At 40.9% G+C, this 24,786-nt stretch overlaps 1 protein-coding gene across 1 annotated transcript in view; it reads right to left on the bottom strand.

The window, feature by feature from the left end:
* Positions 1-1,687: 1,687 nt before the first annotated feature.
* The window catches only part of LOC139546650 (low-density lipoprotein receptor-related protein 1B-like), a 462,326-nt gene continuing 439,227 nt past the window's right edge, over positions 1,688-24,786 (bottom strand). The window contains exons 80-92 of the mRNA XM_071355272.1: positions 23,970-24,086; positions 23,470-23,643; positions 22,410-22,535; positions 21,892-22,056; positions 19,983-20,144; positions 18,998-19,172; positions 18,621-18,725; positions 16,885-16,998; positions 15,814-15,890; positions 6,997-7,087; positions 6,601-6,751; positions 5,628-5,702; positions 1,688-3,009 (exon numbers count right to left, since the gene is read on the bottom strand). Of these exons, the coding sequence (XP_071211373.1) occupies positions 2,869-3,009; positions 5,628-5,702; positions 6,601-6,751; positions 6,997-7,087; positions 15,814-15,890; positions 16,885-16,998; positions 18,621-18,725; positions 18,998-19,172; positions 19,983-20,144; positions 21,892-22,056; positions 22,410-22,535; positions 23,470-23,643; positions 23,970-24,086 (1,673 nt within the window). The 3' untranslated portion in view covers positions 1,688-2,868. The remainder of the gene's footprint in view (positions 3,010-5,627; positions 5,703-6,600; positions 6,752-6,996; positions 7,088-15,813; positions 15,891-16,884; positions 16,999-18,620; positions 18,726-18,997; positions 19,173-19,982; positions 20,145-21,891; positions 22,057-22,409; positions 22,536-23,469; positions 23,644-23,969; positions 24,087-24,786) is intronic.

The raw sequence follows: 24,786 nt of genomic DNA on the forward strand, positions 1-24,786 counted from the left end.
TCAGTTACTGACCAGACGTTCTAACTGCTAGGCTACCTGGGACTGAAGTAAATGCAGAATATCGTCAATCAAAATAAAAATGTTCCACCACAGTGACCACGTTATTTTTGCGAAGCCTATGTGATTCTGAGTTTGGACATGTAAAGTCTGTATATGTGGCGGCAGGTAGCCTAGTGGTAAGAGCGTTGTGCCAGTAACCGAAAGGTTGCTAAAGTAGATCGAATATGCCCCTGAACAAGGCAGTTAACCCACTGTTCCTAGGCCGTCATTGTAAATAAGAATTTGCTCTTAACTGACTTACCTAGTTAAAGGTTAAATAAAAAAATATATTATATGAAAACTATTTCTAAAATGCATATTTTCTGTTTTTCCGAACTCACTTCAAATGCGCATAAGTGGAGGCTTGTGCCACTGGTGCTGGCACATGCCAGATCAAATACACAGCTGGAATGCTGATTAAGCTGTTTACGTGTCCTAATAATTTCAAAGATTGCTCGAAAAGCAGGTGTTTAAATAGATTTTTATCTCACACCGATTAAGATTAGCAGAGTAAAGTGTTTACATGATTATTGACATACTAGGCGTACTGCCACAATCAGTTCAATATATAATTATCAGTGTGCACGTAAACATACTCAGTGAGACTCAAAACCTGGTACGAATTTGAGATCATATCAGAGCTACGCCACATCAAATAGCAGCACTTTCGCCTCCCAAATAGCAGCACTTCAGCTGCTCAGATTTATGTTGATAGCAGGGGAGGAAAATACCAGGGGATGGAGCAGGGAGCAGCACTCTGGACAAAGTGCAATCAGTCAGTCTGTCCTCCCTCTCCGTTATACGGTTGCCATGGTGACAGAACAGGTGAAACACTGAGGGGTGCAGATGATCGGCCATTGTGTTCTAAAACTCTCAGCGACTGAATTACCATTTGGTGTGCTGTGTGGTGAGCGTTGTTGGCGTGTTCATCGTCGGAGGTAATTAATGCACTTGGCCTTCATACACACACTTCAAACAAGCACACACACCGATACGCACACTGGTAACACAGTAATCTGTAATCCTGTCCTCTTAGCCTGTTCCATACAACAGATAAGATGTGTCAGCTGTTGACTGACGTGTTAGGTCAGGGACCATGCAAACCCTGGTAATATGACAGCTATATCACTTAAAGCTAGAATCCTTAGTCACTAATCCATTTTGGGACTTATAAATGAATGATATATACCCATTGATTATTGAAAAATAGAACTTATAAATGCTTCATGAGCTTAGTTCAACTGTCTTACCCCATCAGAACCCAAAATATACGCTTTTTTAAAGCCAATGTTTGTAAACAACGTAAATGTAATCAAACACTATATAGCCTCAAACACCACAATTTCTATATCATCAATGGTTAGTCCTTGCATCCATAACTCTGTCTGTGAACTTGAGAGTAGTTATATTTCTCCAAAACAGAGGCGGGGTGGCTGCTTTGTTATTGTTTCAACTGCGGATTATAGCTTTAAATCCCTTCATGTGAGGTATTGTTCCAACAGGTGTCTTGCTGGAAAAAATGCCACATGCTCATATTACCACTAGCATTGGGTAACATTTTATGTGAATTAACTTGCGATGTAGCATCATGTTGAAGTCTGATGTTAGCGCCATTATCAAGCAGAGATCTAAAAAACCAAAATATATGTATTTTGAAATGGAAATAAGCCCCCTTTATTTTATATTGATTTACATTTATATAAAAGTACTTACATTTAATACATTTCTTCAAAATACAAGCAGCCAAACATACAAATAAAATACAAAATTATAAAATGTGTTATATCTATCGTCTTTCCTTTTCTGAAAGTAACAGAAAGTATTTTTTTATAATTCTCTAAAGTCACATTGTAGCCGTAAAGTTGTGTTAAATCCTTTTCCGTGTTTAAATCCTTATGCCGTAACGTAGATACAGATACTTTGTTGGAACAAGAGACCTAAAAAAATATGGACGTCTATATCTGTGACTATTGTCAGAACATTCATGTTGAGCTTCAATCATCTCTGTGATCCAAACAGAACTTCTTAGATGGAGTATACATTTCAGACACCTCAGTAAAATATCTTCCATTTGAAGCAGAGCAAATACATGTTTGAAATTATTACATGAACATGATGCTATAACACTGTAGAATACTGAATTAGATGGTCAACGGAAAAGGACTATCTTAAAACTAACCTGTGTATCCATCATGGCTGAATCAAATGATACAAAGACAAAGACAGAAAACAAGCTTCACTACTCAGGTATGAAGCCATGAAATGATAACATGTTATTGTGAAGAATAACAGTTTTTGTTCTGAGAAAAGTAATGACAGTGGAAACCATAGCAATCATAACTTGACCAACCTCAAACTATTATTGTTTTTAAAAGATGAGATATTTGTTCAGAAAAGAAAAATCGAGACCTGCGTTAGTACTGTATACTGCACCAGAATAACAATTTGTTGGTTCCACTTTAACAAGAGAGAGACATGTACAGGTACAGAAATAAGTATTGTATCGATCTTAACGTTTCTTTACAACAGAAGAGTTCCGGTGTTAATAAGGTATTTTGTAAATCAGCAGCTTTACTTCAGTGTCTTACAGTATATACTATATAGTGCTGTATAACAATTGTTCGAGAAACATAAAGCAAACAACGTAAACTAAACAAATTGAAATAAAAGTGTTCAGCACACAAATGAGGAGGTAATGCTGATGCTAAAAACCAACAAACCTAACCGTGAGGACCGGAGCCTGATAGGAAATAGAAAATTCTTATTTTCCTCTTGTTTTTATACATTTGTACACTGTCTTATAAAAGGAGTAGAAAGTGTAAAGTCAGGCTATGCGGCGGTTTCGCGAATTGTCCCCTCTAGTTTCTTTGGGAGTAGCTCTCTCCTCTCGTCTATATTGATGACCGGTTTCCGACAGTTCTGTCCGTCAAGGTAGATCTTTGCATACACTGGGTTGGAGTAGTTCATGGGCTGCATTAAGGAAGTAAAAATGCTGTTATATATATGACAGACACATCAGCACAGCTGTCAACAATGCATAAGAAAATACCCTATGTAATTTGGTGCCCCGAATGAAGATGCCCTTAGACCCGAATGAAGATGCCCTGCTTTGTTTTCTCTTGAAACAGAGGCAACAGACAACTTTTTTATGTTATAGTTAATCAAGAAGGGTAAAGATAAACGTATCAGCTAAAAGTTATTGCAAGGTAGCAGGAAAGAAAGAAGATAGGTCATGCACATTAGTGAAAGATACGGTATTAAACATGCATTGTTTACGTCTAATATAATCTCAGCAAAACAGAAATGTCCCTTTTTCAGGACCCTGTCTTTCAAAGATAATACGTAAAAATCCAAATAACTTCACAGATCTTCATTGTAAAGGGTTCAAACACTGTTTCCCATGCTTGTTCAATGAACCATAAACAATTAATGAACATGCACCTGTGGAACGGTCGTTAAGACACTAACAGCTTACAGACGGTAGGCAATTGAGGTCACAGTTATGAAAACTTAGGACACTAAAGAGGCCTTTCAACTGACTGAAAAACACCAAATGAAAGATGCCCAGGGTCCCTGCTCATCTGCGTGAACGTGCCTTAGGCATGCTGCAAGGAGGCATGAGGACTGCCGATGTGGCCAGGGCAATAAATTGCAATGTCCGTACTGTGAGACGCCTAAGACAGCGCTACAGGGAGACAGGACGGACAGCTGACCGTCCTCAGTGGCAGACCACGTGTAACAACACCTGCACAGGATCGGTACATCCGAACATCACACCTGCGGGACAGGTACAGGATGGCAACAACAACTGCCCGAGTTACAACAGGAATGCACAATCCCTCCATCAGTGCTCAGACTGTCCGCAATAGGCTGAGAGAGGCTGGACTGAGGGCTTGTAGGCCTGTTGTAAGGAAGGTCCTCACCAGACATCACCCGCAACAACGTCACCTATGGGCACAAACCCACCGTCGCTGTCATGGTCTGGGGCGGTGTGTCACAACATCATCGGACTGAGCTTGTTGTCATTGCAGGCAATCTCAACGCAATGCGTTACAGGGAAGACCTCCTCCTCCCTCATGTGGTACCCTTCCTGCAGGCTCATCCTGACATGACCCTCCAGCATGACAATGCCACCGGCCTTACTGCTCGTTCTGTGCATGATTTCCTGCAAGACGGGAATGTCAGTGTTCTGCCACGGCCAGCGAAGAGCCCGGATCTCAATCCCATTGAGCATGTCTGGGACCTGTTGGATCGGAGGGTGAGGGCTAGAGCCATTTCCCCCAGAAATGTCCAGGAACTTGCAGGTGCCTTGGTGGAAGAGTGGGGTAACATCTCACAGCAATAACTGGCAAATCTGGTGCAGTCCATGAGGAGGAGATGCATTGCAGTACTTAATGCAGCTGGTGGCCACACCAGATACTGACTGTTACTTTTGATTTTGACCCCCCCCTTTGTCCAGGGACACATTATTTCATTTCTGTTAGTCACATGTCTGTGGAACTTGTTCAGGTCTCAGTTGTTAAATCTTGTTATATTCATACAAATATTTACACATGTTAAGTTTGCTGAAAATAAACGCAGTTGACAGTGAGAGGACGTTTCTTTTTTGCTGAGTTTACATATCAAATTAGCAATACTGAGCTTTTCCAATGGGATGTTAGTTCCCAAATTGGCGGTAGCATATATTCCGAAGTCTCTTTTACTAGTGCTAGTAAATAGTACTAGTAAATACTTCAAGATGAATTGAATCGTCTATCACTAAAATGCACTACAACTGGCTTCCTACAAAAAGGAGATTTACAAACATCTTTTCCTTTTTGTCCCCAATTTCGTGGTATCCAATTGGTAGTCACAGTATTGTCCCATCGCTGCAACTCCCTTACAGACCCAGGAGAGGCGAAGGTCAAGAGCCGTGCATCCTCTGAAACACAACCCAGCCAAGCTGCACTGCTTCTTGACACAATGCCCGCTTAACCCGGAAGCCAGCCGCACCAATGTGTCAGAGGAAACAACGTACACCTAGTGATCGTGTCAGCGTGCATTGCTCCCGGCCCACCACAGAAGTAAGCTAGAGCGCGATGGGACAAGAACATCCCTGCCGGGCAAACCCTCCCCTAACCAGGACGACACTGGGTCAATTGCGCGCCACCCCATGGGTCTCCCGGTCACGGCTGGCTGCGACAGAGCCTGGACTCGAACCAGGATCTCTAGTGGCACAGCTAGCACTGCAACGCAGTGTCTTAGACCACTGCGCCACTCGGGAGGCACATCTGTTCCTTTTATAGTGAATGGCAAGACATTATGGCTCCCTCTGTATGAGATGGTGATGGATCTCAACTGGTTTTGCCTTGAGACCCAAATGGAACCAGGTTGTCTCAGTAGCGATCCAATATTTTTGTTGTTGTTGCCATAATGCAATCTGGAGAACAATTTTTAATGCGATATTGATAGTAAATGTACCAATTATATGACAAGGGAACAACAGTCCCGAACCTTTTTCATTGTCAATCATTTCAATTTGCTCATATTCCTGACACACCAGTTGAGAATCGCTGGTGTAAACTAAGGGGAAGGATGGGAGAATTCACCTGTCCAGGTATCACCTCCTTGGGCACAGTATGTATGCCCAGGGTGCGAGGGTCACTGGACTTCACACACCAGCCCTGCAACACACAAGTTCTGCCGTGTTCACCATGCCACAAGGCCAAGCTGTTGTCAACCAACAAACGCTGTGTATATGAATAAAATCCAACTGAAAATCCATGATATATCAACATTAGTGAGGAACTAAAAATGATGTGATGACTAGAAAATGAGATCATCGATTGTCAATCCAGTTTTGGTTTTGGAACTTGCAAACTCAACAAAAAACCATTGCAACTTTCACCTACAGCATCCACTGATAGAGGAGCGAGCTAGATGTGATTCAGTCTGCCTCTACCTTTCTAATGAAAAGGGATCCAGGTGGGACTGACAATAGCAGATGTCAAAGTTGGCATGGCGAGAACTAAACGCATTAAGCTTGAAGTGGTAGCAGGCAAGTTAGCTAACAAGATAGATCAGTAAAGCTGTTATGATTTATTTGATATTCGTAGTGTTAGTGCAGTGCTGAGACCTAAGAAGAAAATGAATCAACAGCAGATAAAATGTTCCCTTGGTACAGAGCACCTTAATAATGTTTCTCTCCACATACCTGAGGTTTATGCTCCATCTGCCAATATAACTACACATCTATTTTAAAACAAACCATGGATAGACAGTCTAGTATGCCACAAGAGGAGATTCTTAAGCCTCATTTTGCTATCACACTACTAATTACATGACTAGGATACCAAAAATGGATGGATGATGGTAGCATACTGATGTATTAACAGATGAGACTACAACGTTATGTCTCTGTAAATTATATTATCCCAATGAAATATTGAAACATGAATAACAGTTTTCCTCAGCAATACACATTTACAATATTCTACTAATCTGAGAGTTTTTGCATTCACACGACATGTTATTACGCACAAAATGAATGGCTGATTTTGTACATAGTCTGACAATACAAACCTTATGAGGGTCCAGTGTAAAGTTTGGTCGCAGAAGGCTGCCAGCATCTGCATGGTTGTCGTGGTCGACCTCATACATGTTGTAGGAAGGGTTTCCTATCTCCACGTTTATCCCTCCATTCGTCATGGGCTGCCTAGTCACCCGCTTCCCCCTGGGAGAAGGAGGACAACCAGAACTCATTATCAGGAGATAATATATGGTATGTTGTACCTGAGATCACCAACCACACCACAATTTAAATTGAATTGAATACTTAATTGTCCTATATGGAAATCTGTCTGGCAACAATACAGGCATTCCTGGTATACACATAAAACACAAAATTACAAGACATATAACACATATCACAGGACATAACAGCCAGCATGGTTACTTATTAGGCTTAACCTATTGTACCTCTGCCTTCGTTTGCAGATGAAAACACCCGCCACCACTGTTGTGATCAAGATCACCAGCAGGACCAGAGGCACGATGATGGCTATGCTCCCTGAAACACAGAAAAGATAAAGGATGGAATTGCATTAAAATGTAGGCTTACTGTTACTGTTACCACAAGTAGGGATGCACGATATATCAGTAAGCATATCAGAGTCGGACGATATTAGCTACAAATTCCAACATCGACATCAGCCCGATGTCTAGTTTAATGCCAATGTGCAAAACCGCTGTCAAAGCTGACGTGCATACCTATATAACATAGGTAGATGACGTAATGACGCCACGAAAAATACAGCGCTACACGTGCAACACAGCATTCCTAACCTAGCCCACAAAGTCTACTGTGTGGATCTATCTGGAAGTTTCAAAGGAAGATAACAAAAAGGCCATACGCAACGTTTGTGCTGCTATTATTTCCCGAGGAGGGGAGAATGTGAAATCTTTCAATACCACAAACCTAATTACTAGTTTGAAAATGCATCGCCCCCAGATGTTCAGCGACTACCTAGAACAAAAGCAGAAAAAAACTAAGCGCACACTTCCAACAACTAAACAAGTTCAAGTCGAGCAGTCATTTGAAAGAGTATTTCAGCGAGACAACTCAAAGGCAAAATCCATTAACGCCAAGATAATGGAATTCATTGCCCTTGACAGTCAACCGTTCTCTGTCATGGATGATGTTGGCTTTCGCCGACTGGTCGAGCACCTCGAGCCCCGGTACATACTACCAAGTAGGCGTTATTTTTCAGATGTTGCCCTACCAGAGTTACACAGTATTGCTGAAACGCACATCCATGAGCTACTTGCTACAGTAATAGCGTCACTGCTATTAGCTTCACGACTGACATTTGGACCAGCGATGTCAGCCCCATGAGCATGCTGAGTCTGACAGCACAGTGGGTAGACGAGGATTTCCAACTGAGGAAAGCCGTATTGCATGCTCAAGAATGTGCTGGTTCTCATACCGCTGCTGCCATTTCAATGGCATTTGAGATGTTTGAAACATGAACACAATCCTAGCTCCATTCGAACAACTGACTCAAGAAATAAGCTCATCAACAGACTCTGCAGCAGACGTGATACCCTCTGTCATGGCATTGAAACGCTTGCTCAACAAAACTGCCAACACAGATCGTGGGGTTAAAACTTGCAAAAGTACTCTACTAGAGGCTGTGATCAAACGATTTGGTGGCATTCTCCCTGAGCCTCTTTACTGTGTCGCCACCATGCTCGATGCTAGGTACAAGGACCGCTACTTCGATGCAGACAAGAAACAGGGTTTATGTGAAATGTTACAGACACAGCTGGACAAGATGGAATCAGACACAGTGACCGAGGAAGAGGACCCACGACAGAAGAGGCCACGGGCAGACAGAGCTGTACTTTTTGGAATTTGTCGAACGGAACACGGCTTTGATTTTCTGAACATAATGCGCAACCCAAATGGCATTTTTTGTGATATTATATTTGTGAAGTAATATTTATCGAACAAAAATAACATTTGTTGTGTAACTGGGAGTCTCGTGAGTGGAAACATCCGAAGATTATCAAAGGTAAGCGATTAATTTCATTGCTTTTCTGACTTTTGTGACCAAGCTAACCAAGCTAATATAAGGCTAACTGTTGTAGCGTTGAAAGCTACACTCACAAAAGCTTGGATTTCTTTCGCTGTAAAGTATATTTTCAAAATCTGACACGATAGGTGGATTAACAACAAGCTAAGCTGTGTTTTGTTATATTTCACTTGTGATTGCATGATTATAAATATTTTTAGTAATATTCTTTAATCTGATACGTTTGGAAATGTTCATCTTCCTTTCAGGACCGGAACGAGGCTGTAGTTTTCTCAGCATAACGCGCAACCCAAATGGCGTTTTTTTGTTATAAAAGTAATATTTATCGAACAAAAATAACATTTATTGTGTAACTGGGAGTCTCGTGAGTGCAAACATTCAAAGATTATCTAAGGTAAGCGATTCATTTTATTGCTTTTCTGACTTTCGTGACCATGCTAATTTGGGGCTAGCTGTTGTAGCATTGAAAGCTACACTCACAAAAGCTTGGATTTCTTTCGCTGTAAAATATATTTTCAAAATCTGACACGATAGGTGGATTAACAACAAGCTAAGCTGTGTTTTGGTATATTTCACTTGTGATTGCACGATTATAAATATTTTTAGTAATATTTTTGCAATTCTAGCGGTTGTTTAGGAAAGGGATCCCGTAAAAGGGATCCGTAGCGCAGAGAAGTTAACTGACATAGAATGCTTAAAAGGACGCTACAATTTTAAATATCAGTTAATAGGTATCAGGTTTTTTGGCAAGGAAAATATCAGGTATAGGCCAAAAATGTCATATCGGTGCATCCCTAATCCCAAGCTATGTTTCCATTAAATTGTTCAGTGATTTTTTGACGACATTTAGAAAGTTTGCATAGAAAATAAATGCGACAATTGCCTGCTGCGGTGTTCCATTTAACGATCTTGTGTCGATAAAAACAGTTGGACGTAATGACATCACACCTAAATGAAAAATGAAGTGGTTACAGTGTTTCCATTACCTATTTAGGCAAAATGCGCATTAATAAAATTAGCGACAGCCTGTATGCCGTTCTACCTATCTGTTTCATGTCTCAGGTAGCTCGACAAAGCCAGCATGGATAGAATGCAATAATTCTAATAATTTTCATGTGCCAACGTATCACCACGGTTGTGATGAAACTTGATGAATGATGAAACTTGTATTCCTGTAGATAATTGGATGGTGAAACTTGCATCCAGCCAACCAGAAAAGCAAGGTGAACCAATTCAGGTATTATTGAAAGTTCAGGAAAAGAAGGACCGAGCACACCCCCTTTCTCATTGACAGGAATATAGTGGAGCAGGTTGAGTGCATCAAGTTCCTTGGTGTCCACATCACCAACAAACTATCATGGTTAAAATACACCAAGACTGTTGTGAAGAGAGCATGACAATGCCTATTCCCCCTCAGAAGACTGAAAAGATTTGGCATGGGTCCTCAGATCCTCATTAAGTTATACAGCTGCACCATCGAGAGCAAATTGACTGGTTGCATCACCGCCTGGTATGGCAACTGCTCGGCCTCTGACCGCAAGGCGATACAGAGGCTAGTGCGTACAGCCCAGTACATCACTGGGGCCAAGCTTTCTGCCATCCAGGACCTCTATACCAGGCTGTCAGTGGAAGGCCCTAATAATTGCCAAAGACTCTTATCATAGACTGTTCTCTCTGCTACCACACAGCAAGAGGTACCGGAGCGCCAAGTCTAGGTCCAAAAGGCATCTTAACTTCTCTAGGGTAGGGGGCAGCATTCTGAATTTTGGATGAAATGCATGCCCAAATTAAACTGCCTGCATTTCGGGCCCAGAATATATGGTATGCATATAACTGGTAGATTTGGATAGAAAACACTCTAAAGTTTCCAAAACTGTTAAAATAGTGTCTGTGAGTATGACTGAACTGATTTGGCAGGCGAAAACCTGAGAAAAATCCATTCAGTGAGTTTTTTGGGGGGGGTTTTGTAGTTTTCTATTCAATGCCAATACAGTATCCATTGACTTAGGATTCAAATTACAGTTTCTATGCCTTTCACTAGATGTCAACAGTCTTCAGAAATTGTTTCAGGCTTGTATTCTGAAAAATGAAGAAGTAAGAGCAGTCTGAATGAGTGGACCCTGCCGTGTCACAGAGCTTTTTCTTGCGCCAGACCGAGAGAGTGCGTTTCTTGTTTACCTTTTAAATTGACGATGTTATTGTCCGGTTGAAATATTATCGATTATTGAGGCTAAAAACAACCTGAGGTTTGAATATAAACATCGTTTGACATGTTTCTATGAACTTTACGGATACAATTTGGATTTTTTTGTCTTCCTGTTTTGACTGCGTTTGAGCCTGTGGATTACTGAAGAAAACGCACGAACAAAACTGAGGTTTTTGGGTATAAAGAGACTGTATCGAACAAAAGGAACATTTATTGAGTAAATGAATGTCTGCTGAGTGCAACCATATGAAGATCATCAAAGGTAAGGGATTAATTTTATCTCTATTTCTAAATTGTGTAACTGTTCTACCTGGCTGGCTACTGTTTGTAATGATTTGTCTAGTGGGCTCAAATAATCGTAAGGTATGCTTTCGCCAGAAAGCATTTTAAAAAATCTGACACTGTGGTTGGATTCACAAGCAGTTCATCTTTAAACCTATGTAAAATATGTTTTGTTTTCTGAATTTTTATAATGAGTATTTCTGTATTTGAATTTGGCGCCGAGCAGTTTCACTTGCTTTTGAAGAGGTGGGACGCTACCGTCTCACGTGCCCAAGAGAGGTTAACTTCTTGCAACTATAGGGGGTGCTGTTCCGCATTAGCATTTTTTGGTCTCCAAATTAAACTGCCTCGTGCTCAATTCTTGATCGTACAATATGCATATTATTGTTATTATTGGATAGAAAACACTTTCTAGTTTCTATAGCCGTTGGAATTTTGTCTCTGAGTGGTACAGAACTACTTCTACAGCACTTTTCCTGACAGGGAGTCAGATTTCAGAAATTTTGACCCCTGATCTGGGGTCGGTTTTAAGGTGCCTGTAAATCCTATGGAGAAACCGACACTGCCTACGTCTTCCTCTGGGTGTCAGTATGTCATCACGCTTTGAATGGAGTCGATTGCACAATCAGAGCCACTATAAAACAAGAAGACGTGGAAGTACCGTCCTTTCCCTTCGCGCGTTTTACGCAAGATGAACATCGGACTTGCCTCTTTCCAAATGGTTGTTTAGCCAGTGATATTTCTCCGGTCATGTTTTTAGTCGTTATAGTTGTTAAAAACATCATAATGTAGTTAATTTGAACCGTTTTATAGCAATTTATATCCGTTTAGTGCGATTTTGAGGAATTTCTTTGTCGTGCACTTTGAAGCTTTGGTCACGTTTCGGGGTCTCGGTCGATGTTAGTGGACATTTCGAAGGACAGAGGACATCTATCGACCAAAAGAAGATTAGACCCAAGAAAGGATACATTGCCCAAGAATCTGATGGAAAATCACCTCATAGTAAGAAATATTTAATATGATAAATCGTTGTTCTGTCGAAATATTTTAAACGCATAATCCGCCATTTTGTTTGTTATCGCTTCACTTGGCGAACCCTGTATTGCACAGTAAGGATAATTTTAGAAATGTAAATCAGCGGTTGCATTAAGAACTAATTTGTCTTTCGATTCCTGTCAACCCTGTATTTTTTAGTCAAGTATATGATTAGCTTTCGATTAAACTAGATCACTCTGAAAGATGACGTCCGACATTTTGAGGCTTGATTTGCCAGTATTTTCATTGTATAACCACGGTTTTGTATGGCTAAATATGCACATTTTCGAACAAACTCTATATGTATGTTGTAAAATGATGTTACAGGAGTGTCATCGGAAGAATTCTGAGAAGGTTAGTGAAAAAATTAATATATTTTGGCGATGATTACGTTATAGCTCTCTTTGGCTTGAATCGATGCTCTGGTAACGTTTGCACATGTGGTATGCTAACTTATCGATTTATTGTGTTTTCGCTGTAAAACGCTTAGAAAATCTGAAATATTGTCTGAAATCACAAGATCTGGGGCTTTCCATTGCTATGCTTTGTCTATTCTTATGAAATGTTTTATGATGAGTAAATTGGTCATACACGTTGCTCTCTATAGTAATTCTAGTCGAGTTGTGATGGTCGGTGCAATTGTAAACTGTGATTTCTACCTGAAATATGCACTTTTTTCTAACAAAACCTATCCTATACCATAAATATGTTATCAGACTGTCATCTGATGAGGTTTTTTATTGGTTATTGGCTATCAATATCTTAGTTTAGCCGAATTGGTGATAGCTACTGGTGGAGAGAAAAAATGGTGGACAAAGAAATTGTGTATTTTGCTAACGTGTTTAGCTAATAGATTTACATATTGTGTCTTCCCTGTAAAACATTTTAAAAATCTGAAATGGTGGCTTTATTCACAAGATCTGTATCTTTCATCTGGTGTCTTGGACTTGTGATTTAATGATATTTAGATGCTACTATCTACTTGTGAAGCTATGCTAGCTATGCTAATCAGTGTGTGGGGGGGGGTGGGGGGTGATCCCGGACCCGGGGTAGAGGCTCGTGAAAGGTTAACAGCTTCTAACCCCAAGCCATAAGATTGCTGAAAAGCTAATCAAAAGGCAACCCAGACTATTTGCATCGACACCCCCTTTTTTATGCTGCTGCTGTTCGCTGTTTATTATCTATGCATAGTAATTTTACCCCTACTGTACCTAAATGTACATATTACCTCAATTACCTTGACTAACCTGTACCCCCGCACATTGACTCCGTACTGGTACCGGCTGTATATAGCCTCGTTATTGTTATTTTATTGTAATTGTTTTATTATTATATTTTTTTAGTTTATTTAGTAAATAAATTCTTAACTCTTATTTTTCTTAAAACTGCATTGTTGGTTAGGGCTTAAGTAAGCATTTCACGGTAAGGTCTACACCTGTTGTATTCGGTGCATGTGACAAATAAAATTTGATTTGATTTTGATTTGAAGTCAGGACAATCCTGCGATCCAGTGTCCTGCAAAGAAACATATATATAGTTGAAAAAATGTATTTTGCAAGCAGTAGGCATTTAGAATTAAATGTGGAGTTGAGCTTTATAGCAGGGATACTGTATATAATGACGAGATGGTCTTGTCTCCACCTAAAAATGGGAGTTGTTGTCCCAATGTTGGGAAGGCAGGCGGTCTGCAATTGTTGCAACCCCTATTACTACCCTGTTCAACCGATCTTTCGTATCGTCTGAGATCCCCAAAGATTGGAAAGCTGCCGTGGTCATCCCCCTCTTCAAAGGGGGAGACACTCTAGACAAAAACTGTTACAGACCTTTATCTATCTTACCCCGCCTTTCTAAGGTCTTCAAAAGCCAAGTTAACAAACAGATCACCGACCATTTCAAATCCCACCGTACCTTCTCCGCTATGCAATCCGGTTTCCGAGCTAGTCATGGGTGCACCTCAGCCATGCTCAAGGTCCTAAACGATATCATAACCACCATTAATAAAAGACAATACTGTACAGCCGTATTCATCGACCTGGCCAAGGCTTTTGACTCTGTCAATCACCACATTCTTATCGGCAGACTCAACAGCCTTGGTTTCTCAACTGACGGCCTCGCCTGGTTCACCAACTACTTCTCTGACAGAGTTCAGTGTGTCAAATCGGAGGGCCTGTTGTCTGGACCTCTGGCAGTCTCTATGGGGGTGCCACAGGGTTCAATCCTCGGGCCGACTCTTTTCTCTGTATACATCAATGATGTCGCTCTTGCTTGCTGCTCGCAGACGACACCATTCTGTATACTTCTGGCCCTTCTTTGGACATTGTGTTAACTAACCTCCAGACGAGCTTCAATGCCATACAACTCTCCTTCTGTGGCCTCCAACTGCTCTTAAATGCAAGTAAAACTAAATGCATGCTCTTCAGCCGATCGCTGCCCACACCTGCTCGCCCGTCTAGCATCACTACTCTGGATGGTTCTGACTTAGAATACGTGGACAACTACAAATACCTAGGTGTCTGGTTAGAATATAAACTCTCCTTCCTGACTCATATTAAGCATTTCCAATCCAAAGTGAAATCGGCTTCCTATTTCGCAACAAAGCATCCTTCACTCATGTGCCAAACATACCCTCGTAAAACTAACTATCCTACCGATCCTTGACTTTGGCGATGTCATTTACAAAATAGCCTCCAACACTCTACTCAGCAAATTGGATGCAGTCTATCACAGTGCCATCTGTTTTGTCACCAAAGCCCAATATACTACCCACCACTGCGACCTGTATGCTCTCGTTGGCTGGCCCTCGCTTCATATTCGTCGCCAAACCCACTGGCTTCAGGTCATCTATAAGCCTTTGCTAGGTAAAGCCCCGCCTTAACTCACTGGTCACCAGAGCAGCACCCACCCGTAGCACGCGCTCCAGCAGGTGTATTTCACTGGTCACCCCCAAAGCCAATTCCTCCTTTGGCCTCCTTTCCTTACAGTTCTCTGCTGTCAATGACTGGAACAAATTGCAAAAATCACTGAAGCTAGAGACTCATATCTCCCTCACTAACTTTAAGCATCAGCTGTCAGAGCAGCTTACAGATCATTGCACCTGTACATAGCCCACCTGTAAATAGCCCATCCAACTACCTCATCCCCATATTGTAATTATAATTTTTTGCTCCTTTGCACCCCAGTATCTCTACTTGCACATTCAACTTCTGCACATCTATCACTCCAGTGTGTATTTGCTTAATTGTAATTACTTTGCCACTATGGCCTATTTATTGCCTTACCTCCCTAATCTTACCTCATTTGCACACACTGTATATAGACTTTTCTATTGTGTTATTGACTGTACGTTTGTTTATTCCATGTGTAACTCTGTGTTGTTGTTTGTGTCTCACTGCTTTGCTTTATCTTGGCTAGGTCACAGTTGTAAATGAGAACTTGTTCTCAACTGGCCTACCTGGTTAAATAAAGGTGAAAAAAAAGATATATGTCTGCTTATTGGTCTGCTTATCGGTGTATTTCCGCTTGGACAGATTTTGATGGGAGTGGACCGTCTCACTTCGCCTCTTGCTCTCTGTTTAAAGTTAGGCATACGTGTCAACATTCCACCTAACGATAGCCATCCTCTGGTTAGCCTTTTGGTTATGCATGACACTGGGTGAGTAATGTGACTCCTGAACTCACTTCCACTGGTGTTGTCCGATCTGCTGCTTTTAGGGGCGGGCCTTTCACACTGTGTCCCTGCCCAATTGGCTGAGCACCTGGAACAGACCAATCAGAGATGAGAAAATCAACCATAGTCCTTAGCGCTCTCTACCTTAATCCCCACATAGAAAGATCACTATAGGAACAAAGGAGACACTAAACCATGGATAAAAATATTACAGATTTAGTCCAGTAGATTTGATATAACGAACACAGAAGACATCTACATTTAGTGAGGAGTAGATAACATACTGATTAACATAATGAATATTCAGCAAAAAACAGTGAGAAAACAAGGAGTCATCTGGTTTGCTGTTTGGATGGTATCCAATGGGAGTGATGAATGACCCTAGTTAGAGGAGGTGATTTCCAATTGGACGTGATTGACGCTGATGTGTCTGTAAAGCATGAGTGATCTGACGGCTGCAACTGGATGGTGACGGAAGGTATGAAATTATACTAAATTACATGGACTCCATGAATCACAACACCAAACAATCAGGAATAAGAATGAGAATAGCATCTCACACATACAAACAATGAATCATTCCCCCATAGAAAGAATGTCACAGCATGGACAATCCTGAATTTTAATGGGAAAAAGATCAAATACAATGTTGTTAGGGAAAATACTAGGTAAGATCTGATGAACAGAAAATTGTTTGTAATCTAATCTAAAACAAAACCATTGACATGCTGTTGAATGTACTTATTTCAAAACTAAATACTATGCAACTCAAAGTTAAAGGTCCACGTTTTCTTGTCTCCCAATTCACGTTGCAAAATTAGTCATCATACATGCAGGTCACAACAGGTCCCCTATATTCACATGTCACGTCACATCATCACTTTAATGTTACTCAAAGGGCATGTCAGCTCGGGCTGAATGAGATGTGGATGGTTAGCAGTGAGTTAAAGAGGGAGTAGGTACTGTATTATAGTGGGAAAAGTGTTATATAGACCATCACACTGGTTGAAATGGAGCTGAATGACGAGAGGGCGGGGGGTGAGACCTCTGGAACAGCCACAGGAAGTGAGGAAGGGACCTACTTGCAGCGTGGTTTGTTAAGGGCAGTGATAGTGCACATCCCCTCATTCTGACAGAAGTAATCACATGGGTTGGCCAGCTCATCACAACGTTGGTTCTTGAACCCTGACGTGCAGCTGTAAAACAGTGTGGTGGTGTGATATTGATAAAACCGACCAGGGTAGGTATTGTATAGGCAGCTGGAAACCCTTCAACATGGCATCAAACAAAATACGACAGATTTGTTCCAAAATACTTTAATAGATTCGTCCCTTGGTAAACTTTCATGTTTCTATCATTCATGCAAAAAATGTTTGACTAAAACTAAACTCGAAACGTTATGGTTAGCTAAGCTAAAAACAACCACATCCATTGAGGCAAAAAATACGTTTTTTCAGTTGCTATCAATTCACACTATGCTTATTTACAGTATTTCAAAAAAATGAACAGAATATTTTTAATACAGAAAAATAAACAGAAATAAGCAAATGCAGATTATTTATGAACATGTTGATCTTGACAAACAGTCTGTGCCCTGTGAATTCATCAAAACGATTATTATGCCCACTTTATGTTTATATACACTGATTATATTTACTGGCGGAACACATTGATGAGTTTTGAAAATCCCTTAGACCTTTAAGACAGTTATCTGAAAATTACCATCTCAATGAGGATTTTTCTGCCTGTGGAGTTTCTCGGGTGGCTTGGATAAGATATTAATTTACTCTGTTATAGTTTAAGGTCAAACATTATGATTTCTTGACACAGACGTATCCATCATCTAACCTAATCTCTATGCCTCGCAGCCAATGAATAAACCACATTATCAAGATCTGTTAACCTCGTGGAAAATGAGATGGGATCATTTGCATAGAAATTGATTCTATCCCTTGAATCTTGCCAGTCATGGCCACAAATTTCATTTTAACTACAATGGACAATGGGGGCAGTAAAAAAGATCGTTCAAGCAACAAGGTTTCCCTTTTCAGAGGGATTTCCAATCATCTCCGTGGGGAGGTCTTTAACATTGAACCACACCTGATTATAACGGAGCTGAAATTAATCTTTGTGGACCACCAGAACTGCAGAGCATACATTCTCTTGGATGATTCCCACAGGTCTCTGGAACCAACCTATTGTCCTCTACCAGTCATTGCTATGGAGTTTCTGCTGCTCATTACTTGTATAACACACTTCTTATCACTGAAGATCAAAATAGTGTATACACTTTCTCCTGAAGCCTACCACAGAGTGGAGACACAGTGACAAACGAACAGTGTGATATGTTCTGAACAGTAACGTTTCAGTAGTTTTAGTTTGTGGTTACTTTCTGTAGCTGTACCCCATGCAGAGCTTCCTTTCTTCTACACTGCCACAGAGGGTTAGCTTTTTAAAGATCTATACCCACATCAAAGCCCCTCATGTAGAGGCAGGTGTGACTCATTATCTTATTGAGCCATATCATCCTGTCTCTTGCTGTGACATGGCCGGCGCCCACTGGTGTCAAACACCCTCTCTACTTAGGATCTTAGCCCTGTGTTAAAAATAAAGAAAACTCCCCTACTCCACCACCACCTTCAAAAATCAATCATTATAATAAAAGCCCAAGGAGATTTGGTTCCACTTTAGGCCAGCCTGTTTGGCATAACTGAATGGCAATGAAGATTAAACAAAGAATAAAGTAAGAATAGAGAAGATAACTTTCCTAGGCTAATGTTATTCCAGGCTATTGCTAGTAGGTAGTTACTGTACTTACTGACAGAAGGGCAGATTGGTGTCAGGGTCCAGGTGACAGGTACCTCCGTTGTAACAGTAGCCGTCACATAGCTGACAGCTGGGTGCCATCCTGCCATTAGTACAGCTGAAGGGAAACAGAGGAAAGCTGCTGTCACTGAGTGGTGGCCCACAATTTCTGTCTTTCTTTCATTGTTTGAGTTTGCAAGACTACTGATTGATAACCTATTTTCTGTGTAAACGGTCTTGAAAAATGTGAAGCTGTGGAATGTTAATGCATTATAACCATAGAAAATACAATACATGGAAGACGTTCAACTACAGTACATCAAGCATTAGCTCTAAGGCGTTAACCCAACATAGAATATAAAGTAATGTTGTGAGATGCTAACAACTTACTTGCAGACCACATCTCCTGTGTCATCGTTGACGAGGCAAGGTGCTCCATGGCACCTCAGGCACTTGTCCACCTCACACTTGTTGCCCTCGTATTTGGCTGGACACACGCACTCTACATGGCCACTACTGGACAATGTACAGGCCTTGGAGTTTACACAGTAGTGGTGGCAGATGTCTGTCAGAGGAGAGAGAGACCAGAAAAAGAGAAAGCGAAAGAGAGAGATATAGAGGAGAGAAAGAGGTGCATTTCATATTAAGGAAATGGGAGCATAGTTTTAGTTGGTTTGATAACATTTTTACAGGCCTTTAATGAGAATTAATTATCTGTATCAAATGGCATCTCGTTCATAGATGAAAACGTATCACCCCTTGGGCAAGTTACAGTAGAAACGCAGTAATGGCGTCAGTTGAAATTGTTTTCCACACAATTTATAATGACAAAGCCAACATAAGAGAAGGAAATATTTTATCAGTGCAGCACAGAAACCCCCAAAGGTTGTTTAGAGTGGCATTTAGAATTACTCTCTTGCCCACACATGGTATTTGTAGCTATGAAATGCCCTTTCCGGAATAAAACCCCCAAAAACAATTCATTGTTTGATTTAGTATTTATTGTTGTCGTTGGAACCTTAAATATGCAAAACTAAAAAGATATCAGATTTCTAGAGTGTGACTGAATATAAATGGTCAGCTATTGTTGTTTATTCATGTTCTTTAGTAATCTTGGGAATGCTACAGGGTAGGTTGATACTGATTGTGTTAAGGTCAAATGTTTATGTGTAGTTTGTTGCTATTGCTGGTGGATGGTTGGAAATACATTACATGATTTTAAGGGAGGGCTGTGCTCCTCATAACAAATCAGTGGCTCTCCATGGGACTTGAAATATATATTTGGGCCCCCCGAAAAATATATCTGACCTCAGGCACTCTCAAGAGACATTAGGCACCCCCAAGAGTGCATACGTAATTGGATCCCTTTACTCACGGTACAGACAGCGGTCTCCAGTATACTCTGCCATGCAGCGGCACACCGGCTGGTTCCCTAGGCTGACATCACAGGTACCACCATTCAGACAGTAGTAATCACACACCCGCTTCTCACAGAACGGACCTGTGAACCCTACAGGGCACCGACATGTTGGCTTCCCTGGAGGGATGGAGGGAGGAGAGGAGAGGATTGAGAGTTTGGCTAACAATTCCATTTACATTGTTTATTACAAGGATACTATAACTCAAGTGTTGAGGATGTGTCTGTTTGTTCCCAAAGTTGAGTATCAAGTATCTGAAAAACCCAAGATAAAAGGTCCTTGATAACACAAGGTCCCTGGAGGTCAGAGAGAAATATTTCCAGTCCTTTAATTGATTACAGTGGGTGCCTCCAGCGAGACCTGTTCTCTTCCATCACCAAACTGGGGTTCTTGAGGAAAGACATTAACAATAAGCTCTCCCAAGCTCTGCTTCCATCGCTCATTTTGAACAATACTCCCCAAGCCTGGGGATGTGTGCTCAACACAGCGAAACCTCTTACTTTATGAAAAAACTCGGTCTTCTAGCATGGATGAACAGCACACAGAATAGTCAGTGACTGTATGCCCAGCAGCGGAACAAATGTCCCATCACTTTGTTTCACTCTTCTTCGACTGCATTGGCCATAAATGAGGGTACCATTCGTCATACAACACAGATCATATAACACTGACTGGGCTGGTGAACCAAACAAGATTGAGAAACCCTGCCTCCAACTCTCCAACTAATTTAAAATCCTGCTGTGATACTCACTTTGTTTCAATCACATATGTGTCTCTTAAAAACAGAATGTTATTACATATCACTGACACATATCAGGCATCTGTCTAGCTCATTAGCCAAATGCTGCTGTCATAATACAAAGGCTGACAGCTTGAAGTCAATTGACTGAGAACACCAACATGTTCTCAACATATTATTCCCAAACGATCAAATTCCCCCTGGGCAAGACGACACATTTATTACGAGAAGAGATGAGAAAATATATGTTTTAAGGGCAAACATTTTACTTCCCAGACTAAACGATTCAAATCAAAAGTTGTAGGCCAGTCCCTGAATACTTTATCTACCCCCAGTAATGACAGGAGCATTAAAACTACTCTGACAGTTCAATTACAGTTTGTATGTATGTGTTAGCATTCAACACTCAGCTACTATATTTAGCACACTCTCTAAAATGTACTTTTATCATTTTCAAGGTTTACAACACCATGAAGCGATTTCACATTTTCACGAATCTTCAAAACTAAATGTAACAGTCAGGAAAACCACAGCAATCCAAATGTATCTATCTCTATGGGTAATTTCTCTTGTGAGTCCACACAGTCCATCAGTTCTAAGAGACTGAGATGTTGTGAATAATTGCCCTCTTGCATGCATTATGTAATCGATTGACTCGTTTTTAGCAGGGAGACGTGAAGTAAAACTCAAGTGCTCTGCACTATTTTAGTTTATCCATGTTAGGCAGGATGAGTGGCAAACTAACAATGAGACAAATTGTCAAATGTGTGTATAAATACATGTAACGACAAAAGGAAAAGCTGGGAAAACAAAGTTAATTTTTGTTCTCCGAAGAGGGCAGAAGAACAGGCCAATGATAATAAATATATGAATAATAATAATAATAATATGAGACATGATCGGTTCAGTTATTAACATGTCTTGTCTCTATTATGCTTCATGCTTATTCTACCTATATCAATCAATCAATGTTGTAAGACTGTTGTAGCACAACCCAGAGAGTTCTTAACCACTTAACTACTTTTGAGTAAAGACCTGTGGGCACATAACGCCTTATGTCAATCCTGCTCTGATCAATCCATAAATGTTTCTACCAATCAATATATGGATTTTAACAGCAGACTCACCCAGGGGTGAGCCCATGCAGGTGCCTCCGTTGAAGCAGTAGTCAGTGCAGTGGTTGACCTCACAGCGTTCTCCAGAGAAGTCAGGCCAGCAGTAGCAGCGCCAGTCCCCCTTCTCATTGGCCAGGCAACGCCCGCCGTTCTCACACGGTGGCCTGCACAGCTCGCCTACAATACAACAACAATGCACAGCGTGTTCATTATGCTGAACTTGTGGACAGGTTTTCTGAAGTACGTTCTAAACTATGAATCATCATCAGTGTCATTTAGCTGGGCCAGGAGAAAGAGCATGATACTGTACAAGCATGTCATCTTATGTTATCATTTCAAAAAATGCACTTCCACATTCAAGTCTTATTTTGAAGTACACAAAATGCTGAGCGATTCAGAAAGATTTGACTTCATTCATTTGCATTGGCCAAGTGCCATCTCAGCTGGATTGTCTACTGTAGCAGTTTTAGAGGTGATATTACGTTGGCAGGCAGTAAGTGAAGTTTAGGCAGTGGTCTTGAATAGTTTACCTGAGATGTTGACATCACTGCAGGAGCCGTTGATCAGTACCTTCCCTTCTGGACAAGTGCAGGTGGCACCCAGTGGGTTCAGTAGACACATGAAGTCACAGTTCATTCTCAGGCATGGGTTGACCGCTGCAACAAGACAAGAGGCAAACGGTAGCCGAAGCTTCAATGCAGCCGTCAAATAAAACACATTCGTGTCTTTACTATTCTTCAATCCACAAATGTATTGATATTCAAAATCAACAAGAGACATGCTCCACATTCCACTCAATGCCTAGTCCTAGAGGATTACTATGCCCTGTTAGCAAACACTACTTCGATATGCACAACATCAGCAGCATGCTGCCATTTTGCGCCAATAAGTCAATTGAAGTGTTTGTGTTTTCAATGAAACAGAAAAAAAACAATTACACAGATTTGTTGTGTTTGGGGTTACAGGAATCATTGTAGATCAAAGCTAGCGAAAGAAGAGGGTGTCAGTGTGTTTCGCTGAAGACTACAAACCAGCACTCATGGTCTTTCTGTTCTGCAAGATGTGCAGTAAATTTTACTGCCCAAAGAGTAGGCTACATGGCTGGACTAATGAGTCTTTGGAGAACGGTTCAGCTGCCCTTTACTGAAGAAAACCCCAAGCCAAGACGGATATGTCCGACGCTCCATAAACATTAACAATACACAGATAATAAATAGCAACCAAGTAGAGAAGCAGAGAATGTGAAATATATTGGTCCTATCATGGGAAATGAGATGACTCTCATGTCCCACACTTGAGAAAATGAAAAACTAGCTCAAGAACACTATACGCTCTTCCATTCAGAAGTTAGACCCACATAACCATCTAGAATATCAATACTACATTGGTGCATTGTCGTCTTGTTTGTTACTGTAATATCATGTTTGTTGCCCTTGTTACGCTTGCATTCATACTAGAAGGCCGTTCAGCTGCTATTTTCAATATCCACATTACACAACCCTGATCATTTCCCTGTATTACCCATGACCCTCATTAACACTTGTATTCATTAAAATATCCACTGAAAATCAGTAGATTTTATTTATTTACCATCTTGCTGCTTGTATCGGTGGGAGATCATGACATTGGTCGTTTTCTCGAGACCCAAGTGGAGAAACTCCACAGGCTGTTTTCCATACTTGTGAACTTTGAAGACCTCGTGTTTTAGCCCAGTCCCGTAGATGTAGTCTTCAAATATGTCAATCCTGTATGGCTGGGATATTCCTGGAAACACAGCCGTGGAAACAGAATAAAGGCAGGGTGGAAAGAAGCATATGACCATGAACACCGTGTTGTAGTTTTAATGAGGGTTTGTAAATCCCAGGACAGTACTAGTAGTTAGTAGGAAACCTGATCTGTGTGTAGTACTATACTACACCGATTGTTTAACAGTTTGCAATAGCCACACACACGCAGGCGTGCACACACACAAACACTATTATTGTAGCAATCTTTTGATAAATGTAGAGGAAATTAAAGAAATTATCACATCAGTAGCTAGTATGTGCTTGGATAGTCAATCTTTGTTTTGTTCTCAGTGGTGATGTTACCGTGTCTGTCGCTGATTGCCACCAGAGGGTCCGACCCATCCAATCTCACACTGCCTATCTCGGAGAGCTCAGGATCAGCCCAGTACAAACGTTGGTTAAAGTAATCGATGGCCAGACCTGGAGAGGATGAGAGGAAGAGATTTATTTTCCTTATGAATTGTGTAAAGATCAATATGGACGCCTTCATTCCGACAGCCCTCAGGTTCTAAACAGCGTTAGGCTGTGGATAGACTGCATAAATAGACAGTTATTTTATTTATCTCCATAAGGTATCTCACTTTCTACGCAATCGTCAGAAAGTCATTAACGTTGAATCATACTACAGGACATATACAGTATACCAGTATATTTGTATTTTCTTTTGATGACAGACTTTTGGTGTTATGCCCTACATTTCCCATTTTATAAAATGATTTTCTATCATGTGTTTGACTGGATAAATGACCCAAGTTGTCATGGCGATTAAATGGGTGTGTGTTTTTCCACAGATGATAAATTCCCCCTACCTTGGCAGAGACAGTGCATGTGTCCCTTGCATTAAAGGAGGCCAAACCATCTTTTAAAAAGTAGATCAGCACTAAGTGTCTCCCCCAGGACCATCACAACAGGTTTGGTGTGTCAGACACATTCATTTACTTTTTTTCCATGGCCTTATTTTCAAACATATCTATCCTCTAGTCTACAACTAGCCTGGTCCCAGATCGGTTTGTACTGTCTTGCCAACTCCTATGGTCGTTGTCATTGCCAAGACTGCACAAACAGATCTGGGACTAGGCTAGTCTACAACATCCCGTCTCAATGAAAAGATAAGTATGGA

Source organism: Salvelinus alpinus, chromosome 20 (genome assembly GCF_045679555.1).
Source record: "Salvelinus alpinus chromosome 20, SLU_Salpinus.1, whole genome shotgun sequence".
Taxonomy (NCBI): Eukaryota; Metazoa; Chordata; class Actinopteri; order Salmoniformes; family Salmonidae; genus Salvelinus; species Salvelinus alpinus.